The 7,833-nt window shown below is 45.0% G+C and overlaps 1 protein-coding gene across 2 annotated transcripts; it reads right to left on the bottom strand.

Annotated features, from left to right (window-relative positions):
- Window positions 1-59: 59 nt before the first annotated feature.
- On the bottom strand, window positions 60-3,888 carry LOC115768699 (probable serine/threonine-protein kinase cdc7). 2 transcript variants are annotated; one of them, XM_030713384.1, is made up of 6 exons: window positions 3,297-3,888; window positions 2,969-3,194; window positions 2,749-2,911; window positions 2,518-2,677; window positions 2,065-2,445; window positions 60-1,402 (listed from the first exon to the last, which is right to left on the bottom strand). In XM_030713384.1, exons 1-6 carry the CDS (start codon window positions 3,876-3,878, stop codon window positions 620-622), a joined length of 2,295 nt encoding a protein of 764 aa, XP_030569244.1. In that variant the 5' UTR covers window positions 3,879-3,888; the 3' UTR covers window positions 60-619. The 2 variants fall into 2 exon arrangements, with proteins under 2 accessions (XP_030569244.1, XP_030569245.1); XM_030713385.1 differs by having other exon boundaries at window positions 2,539-2,677.
- Window positions 3,889-7,833: the final 3,945 nt, after the last annotated feature.

Here is a 7,833-nt window from a genome sequence, read left to right as displayed (position 1 = left end):
TATATACTAGATATTTGTAGCATAGCTTGTATTTTTCTTATAAATATATCAAAAATAATTGTATTTAATGTTCAAAATCATATATCCGATATGGGGCATTTACTATATTTACGCTAGGCAAATTGCAATTGCTTTACAATTATTTGATGTGAAAAATATTTTGTATTTTGGAAGAAATAACTCGGCGATGCCCGGCATAAAATTGATGTGTTCAACATGCTTCACAGTATTCGTGATATCAAGAAATATTGGTTCCCATAATAAGTCATTTATTGTATTCAAAAATGTTCTGATTGGAATATCTCGAGTATATGTTATATAGTCGGTGTTTGGGGGTCATTTCTAAACAAATTTTGGATTCCAATAAAAGTTAGAAAAATGCAAAGATCGGAGTTAATTCAACCGAACTATAGTCAAGCATTTCGGGTAACTGGACATAGCATAAATATAGTAATTGATTATTAAACGTAGACAATGTTGCTTCGTACAGGCAAGATATATATTTATATAAATGTGTATGAATTATCAAAACGCAGGCCAAAATCGGAGCGGGCAAAACAGCAGGAGTCACTCATCCAGAGTCTAAGAGCACCATGAACTGGGCAATTACGAAAACTGTTCAGCCCTGGTTGCTTACCTCCTTTGCAGTGGGAACTGGCGCCGGAGCTGGATCTGGAGCTGGAGCTGCGTTCGTGGTGGCAGCTGTGTCCAGGCAGCGCAGCTTCTGGTACATGTGTATGTAGTGGGCCTGGAGCTGCTTTTGATAGCCGAGGACTTTGTCCTTTTCGGCGCACCATTGACGCTTCTCCAGCTCCAGATTGATGCGGAAATCGTCGAGCTTTTGACGCAGCTTGGCTATGTCTTCGGCGTAGGTGGTCGACTCCTCGATGAGCGTGTCCAGGGCTTGCTGCGCCGGCTGGCCCTGATCCAGCTGCAGTCGCTCCATGATGGCGTCCAGTTGCTGTGGTGCCGTCGTCTGTGGCTTGGCTGTTGTTGTCGCCGCCTGACTCGTATACTTGCGCGTCTTCTGGCAGATCTCGTTCAAGTTGTCCAGCTGCTGCTTGAGGCGCGTATAACGGCCGCAGGGCTCCTCGCCGTACTCGTGCGCAATGGCCAGATCGGATAGCTCCTTGCGCAGCTTGGCCAGCTCGTTGGTCAGCGCTCCGATCACCTGATCCTTGAGCGCAATGATTTTGTTTAGCTGCTGCAGCTGTTGCTCCTGTTGCTGGTTTTCCTCCGTCTGCTGCTTTGGTTGACTTTGGCATGTTATTGTCTTACAGTTGTTGTTGTAGTTGTTGTTGTTGTTGTTATTGTTATTGTTGTTATTGTTGTTGTTTAATTGGTTGATGTTGTTGCTGTGTCTCAGGCTAACAATTGCATGATCCTTCATGTTGATTTCAAGCTGAGCAAACGAAATGAGAATCCATTAGGTCAAAATATATGCCTGGGAAATGATGTGGCAATTTATGTCGAATTATCGATAAGCTCGATTATCCCAAATCCGATAACAATCGATATCAACTAAGCTAATTGTACCCCATAATAGATCGTTTAAAATATAAATTTTGGAGAATTTATATCGGATTATCGATAAACTCGATTACACCAAAATCGATAACAATCGATATCAGCTAGCCTAACCTTACCCAACAATAGATCGTTTCAAATATAACTTTTTGAAGAATTCATATCGAATTATCGATAAGCTTCATTGCTCTTAAATCGATAACAATCGTTATCAGCTAACCTAACTTTACCCAATAGATCTCCATAACAGATCGATTGAATTTTGGAAATAAGTAGCAAATCGATAGGTGGATCTATACTTATTTCCACACATTTGTGTGAATTTATTCGGACGTGCTACGTGAATTTTGTGTCAATCGAAACCCACGAACGTTTTGTGTATAGGAAAGCCAATCAATCCTGGCCAGGCAGAGATTTGAGCCAGCAACTTCATAGCCCGGTGGCCCAAACGATCAAGTGAGCCAGTTTTGAAGCAGTTTTTAAATTACTTTGAGTTTAGGAATTGTTTTGGAACTTGGATTAAGAAGCAGAACTTACATGCGCCTCCTTGAGCTGCGTCTTGAGTAAAGCTATTTCGCCGTTGCGTTCGCAAACCTTCCACTCGCTGTCCTCCAGCTGGAGACGCAGAGCGGCCATCGTCTGTTGAGCCTCGTTCAGCTGCTGGTTAAGTTCCTGGGCGGAGCACTGCAGCTGCTGCTCGGAGTTCTTGAGGCTCTTGTTGCTGCAGCGCGTCAGATCGAGCTGCTGCTGCAGCTTGTGCAGCTGCTCGGATTGGCGCAGATTGTGCTGCTTGAGCTGGAACTGCTGCAGGGCCAGCAGCTGCTCCATTTTCTTGAACTTGAGATGATACTCGCGCTGCTGGCTCTCGTAGAAGAGCTTCAAGCGCTGCGTCTCGTGCTCCCAGTACACTTCCTTGTCCTGTTGAAAATGAAAGTGGACAATGTGGCGTCTATCAGTAAGGCTGGCGGATTGGCGTGTTTGTTATTTAACCTTTTGGACTTTGAAAATTACTTTCTCATTCTGTTCCATTGCCTGTCGCAGATACGACAGCTCCGAGTCGCGGTCCTTGAGCGCCGCCTCCAGCTCCGATATGCCCGAGTCCGAGGGCGACGGCGTCAGATCGCTGCCAGCTGCCACGGCATTGCTCTTGCTACAAATCGTTAACCAAGACTCGGGTTAGTTGCCAAATGCTTGTAGAGATTAGGCGAAGCTTGTTGTTACCTGTTGCCGCCATCCGGCCTATCATGGCCGCTGAGACACTCCAGGCCCAGACCCAATCCCAGACCCAGTCCCAGGCCCAGGCCTAGGCCATCCTCGTTGCTGCTGCGCTGGACGACGCGGTGGCCGCGTCTGCGCGCCGTCAAATGACGCAGATCTGTTGTGCCTGGCATGAGGCAAAAAATGTAGAACGGCCGACGGTAGCAGAAATTGGATTACTTACTGCCAAATTTGTGTGTGGCCGCCGTGGAGAGCGGCACCAGCGAGGGCGTCGAACCGTAGCCGTAACGCTCGCCCGGCACCGGCTGCTGTGCCGAATGCGACTGCTGCTGCATCTGCTGCTGCTGCTGCGCCTGCTGCTGCTGTTGCTGGGAGGCAATGCGATAGTCCGGCTCAAAGGGAATGGGCTTGAAGGCGATCGGACGCAGAAAGTTGCCGGACCCGATTTGCTGCAGCGAAAGGCAAGCGCGACATCAATCAATTTCAAGTGCGCCCAACCCAAGACCCAAGACCCATGGCACACCTAATGCCAGCTCAATGTCAAGCCTCACCTGTTCTTTGGCCTCGCCCGGCTGCTGCGGCAACTGCGGCTGCTGTTCGCTAATGGCCAGGCGGCTTCCGGCAGCTATGGGCGTGGTGCGGCGCAACGTTGACGTCGTTTGTGGGCCATTGAGCATTGCCGGCAATGACTGGAGCGCCTCCTCGGCCGACTTGCTGTCATCAGCTCCCAGCTGGCCGGCGCTGGCCACGCAGCTGCGGCTCAGCTCGAACATTTGCCGTATGTTCTGGAACTTGCTGCGCATCTGTGCTCCGCTCAATGCATCGTCATCCAGATTACTGTGGCTGCCAAACTTCTGGCTCAGACGCCGCTGCTCCTGGCGCGACTTCAGTGTGCCCGTATGCAGTGCCGCGTGCCCGGGCAGCTGCAGCTGTGGTGATCCGAGCGCCGTCTGGCCCATGCTCTGGCCCAAGCTCGGCGTACTGCGCAGCGCCAGCGGCGCATTGTTCTCCAGCGATATGGAGCGCTTGTGGCCGCGCTTGCCCAGCGGCTGGCTCTGGCCGGAGGCAGCACTTCCGCTGGCCGCTGGCCCCATGGCATGCGCCGGCACAGCCATGTGTGTGGCCCCAGACATCCCGAATCGTGCAGCTGCCAAGTGCAAAAGAAGTGTTCGATACCATAAATATAAATTTAATAATCCCATGGAAATGTCGTAGCCAGTCTTTGGCTTTGTTAACATCAAATAAGAAAAGTATTCCTGTGTGGTCCCCAAGCCTTAAAAACGATTCTCTGACCCGACTCGCTGATGCTGATGCTAACGGCGTGGACCGCTTTTCAAATATGCATCTTTTTTTTTTTTGTAAAATGCCACACACACACACACAGTCGCACACTCGCACACACACTCTCCCGCGGACAGACGCACTTTCTCGTTCCAAGACTGGTCGACCTATATTCTAGCAACTAACTAAGGCGCGACTATTTCTGCCCAGCTTTAGCGTTCCAGTGTATCAACTGACCAGTGCGTCCAACGGTGCTCAGTTTTATTGGGACTTGGACCACTTGGTAAGGTTCTACCAGCCGGTTTTTGGTTTTTGCTTTGCGACAGCATTTGGCAACAGGTGCTGGCAGATCGGCAGCACGGCCACCTTCTGGCCATGGCATTCAGCATTTCACCCAAGGTTAGTTGGGTATTTCAGTCAAAGCATAGCCTAACCGGTATGCCCGACAAATCCTAAACACAACGAGCACACCGAACATCAAATACCCTAGTCTGGTGGGCTTATGGCCTAGAAGAGCTTTTATAAAATGACAACTAATTCCTGCCAGGTTTCCCTATATGATATATATGATATGGAAGTCCGATCTTGATTAGCTAACTAATTCCAACGAAGTATCCCTATAGAACTATATGATATAGAAGTTCGATCTTGATGCCGACTAATTATTCCTGTTGAACTATATCATATAGAAGTCCGATCTTGATTAGCTAACTAATTCCGACCAAGTATCCCTATATTATATATATGATATAGAAGTTCGATCTTGATTTGTCATGCTTATAAATCTAAGGTTCACTCAAGCAAAAGATTGTCCTCCCAGAAACTCATTTTGGACCGATTATTCCTGTACTACAATATAGTAGTCCGATATTGTTAAGACTTTGTGTGTGTTAAAAGTAGCTCGAAGTTCATGTAAGAACTTCATTCTTTACCGATCGCAACTATATGATATAGTAGTTCGATTTTGCAATCAAAAGGTCTCAACTTCGCTCAAGATTTTTGGAAAACCCGAAGAAGTTGTTCATCCAACATCTCAATGGCAGCAATAGGATATAGAGTTCCGATCCGGCATGCAACAGAAATGCGGACACAAGCAAAGTCTTAAAGTCTGCAAAAAAAAAAAAAAAAAACACTTAGACAGACGGACTCGACTGTCTTGACTTTAGGGTCGGGGATGTCTACCTCTAAAATGATGTTACCCATAGATATATAAATAGATAAACAAAGATCTGTCAGTTAGACTAAGGTTAACTTAGAGATTTCCAGCTTTGGCTTCATCTTTCAGCTAATTATTATAATTTCAAGAGACTTGCAGATGTTTACCTTTATCTATTCTTTGGTTTTGTACACTTCTATGTTTTACTCAGTTTTTTTCTTACCCGTATTGCTTCAGCTGAAAAGTCTGATTCATGAATTTGGGCTTTTATATAACGAGGCCAATTATAGTTATGTTTAATCACATCTAATAAGCAATAATAACAATTTTGCTGACTTGCGCAACATAACGAGGAAACGAATACGAAAATACTCAAAATTACTTAATTATAAATTGGCATCCATTCTAAAATGCTCGAAACGAATGCTGCATACACAAATGTTGTCTCACAACTTTGTTTCCTTGATTTAGTTATACATTACGAACATTGCTTGAAGCTTGTTCAGTTTCCATACGCATAGCTCTTGAAATGTGATTGGCCCTCTCGGAGTTCTTTTTCTTATTGTTCGGGTAATATTCTTTAATTCCACATTGATAACTACTCGCTTCATAGCATGACCTGTTTTACTGTTTGTCAATCTATTTAGATAGCGCACAACACATCTTATGTTTATAATTTATTGATAGCGTTTGTTTTAGAAGGAGGTTTTGGAGCATGAGTTGTTTTTGATTACTCGAAGAAATTATTTCATTTCTTGCTAGAGTTAACATCTTCTATATCATATATGATCTTATGATATGAGGTTACTTGCCGCTGCGCGGCTAGCTTAACATTACGTGTTTATAAAATTGCGCCTTTCTTTGCGATTCTCATAGATTCAAATAAGGCTTAGAGCTTTGCATGCTTTCGATTATAAGTTTGATCAATTTTATCTCTGCTTATACTCTCACTCTAAATCACTTTCTCTCTCTCTCTCGCTCTCGCTCTCGCTCTCTCTCTCTCTTTCTGTCTCTCTCTCTCTCTCTCTCTCTCTCTCTCTCTCTCTCTCTCTCTCTCTCTCTCTCTCTCTCTCCCTCTCTCTCTCTCTATCTCTGCCTCTCTCTGCCCTCTCTCACCCTCGTCTCCATCTCTCTCTCTCTCGCCCTCTCTCTGTCTCTATCTCACTCTTTCTCTCTCTCTGCCTCTTTCCCCCCTTTCTCTATCTCTTTCTCACTCTCTCTCTCTCTGTCTCCCACTCTCTCACTCCCTCTCTCCCCCCTCTCTCTCTCTCTTTCTCTTCCTCCCTCATTTCATTCATATTTTTCTCTGCCGCTCTTCGTTCTTTCTGTGATGTTGTGTGCCAAACAAGTTCTGTCTGCCTCCTACGATAACAATCAAATAATCATACGTTTGTGGGTGAATTTTTGGGTAAGTATATTTTTACATTTATGTATATGTATATATTCACACATCAATAAAAATAAATGTTAAGGCAATTCAGTTGTGGGCTCGTCAAGTATATAAATATAAATATAACTCGATTGAAGTCTAAAAGCAATATTTTGAGGAACAGGGCGGGTCGTCTAAGTTTGTGTGTGAAAAGAAGAAAAAACAATGCCTGTGCTGTGCAGCTTGTCTGTTGAATAGTAATAGCAAAAAAAAAATATTTGAACTTGCTTGAAAGTTAACTTTACGGATGATGAAAAAATGATTCAAGTAATAATGCTTCAGTTATTATTTTCTTTGCAATTAAAGCTTGCATAAGCAACATAATTAAATGGACTGTAGTCATGTTAATTAATTTAAAGAGTTTATGAATATTATATTAAAAAATATATAAACGACTTTTGTGCAGCTGCAATCTAGAGAGATGTGAAATTGGAATTGTTAAGCAATTAGCAGAAAATGTGGCATTCAGTTGGATAAGCAAAACCCATTCAGGTTCATCGAATGAATAGCGGGTCATTCATTTCAATTGCGGCTCAAACAGCTCGACGCCACGGATAGTTGAGATAGTCGAGCGGTTCGAGTATGAGTACGCGTTCGAGTGCGAGCTAGATATGTGTGTACGTATAAATATTTCGCAAGCTTTTCTATTATATGCTCGCTAAAACGCATTAAACCGGACCGGACTCCATTGTGGACACGTTTCGCAACGGTAACGCCGACTACGAGCCAATAAAATCTTGGGAGACTTTTGTAGGCCTGGCTCAAACAATGCCGGCAACAAAGCGACCGATCTGGCGACAACTTCAACAACAATCAACGCCAACGACGACGGCGACGTCGACAAACTGCCAATGTAATTTATGTACTTCTGCTGATGGCTTGTGAAACACACACACACACACACACACACACACACACACACACACACACACACACACACACACACACACACACACACACACACACACACACACACACACACACACACACACACACACCACACACACACACACACACACACACACACACACCACACACACACACACACACCACACACACACACCACACACAACCACACACACACACACACACACAACACACACACCAGCACACACACACACACACACACCACACACACAACACACACACAACACACACACCACACACAAACACACACACACACACACAGCACACACACACACACACACACACACACACACAC

The sequence above is a fragment of the Drosophila novamexicana genome, unplaced genomic scaffold (genome assembly GCF_003285875.2).
Source record: "Drosophila novamexicana strain 15010-1031.04,08,12 unplaced genomic scaffold, DnovRS2.1 tig00001959-arrow-arrow-pilon, whole genome shotgun sequence".
In the NCBI taxonomy this organism is placed as follows: domain Eukaryota; kingdom Metazoa; phylum Arthropoda; class Insecta; order Diptera; family Drosophilidae; genus Drosophila; species Drosophila novamexicana.
The sequence above is the reverse complement of the archived record's forward strand: the minus strand, read 5'-3'. Positions and strand labels throughout refer to the sequence as shown.

What these genes read in the sequence shown, in the direction of transcription:
- LOC115768699 (XM_030713384.1), bottom strand. Translation starts at nt 3,878, where the DNA reads ATGTCTGGGGCCACACACATGGCTGTGCCGGCGCATGCCATGGGGCCA. An exon ending in TAATTTTCAAAGTCCAAAAG is followed by an intron (nt 2,446 to 2,517) that starts GTTAAATAACAA and finishes CATTTTCAACAG; the next exon opens with GACAAGGAAGTGTACTGGGA. An exon ending in CGCAGCTCAAGGAGGCGCAT is followed by an intron (nt 1,403 to 2,064) that starts GTAAGTTCTGCT and finishes TCGTTTGCTCAG; the next exon opens with CTTGAAATCAACATGAAGGA.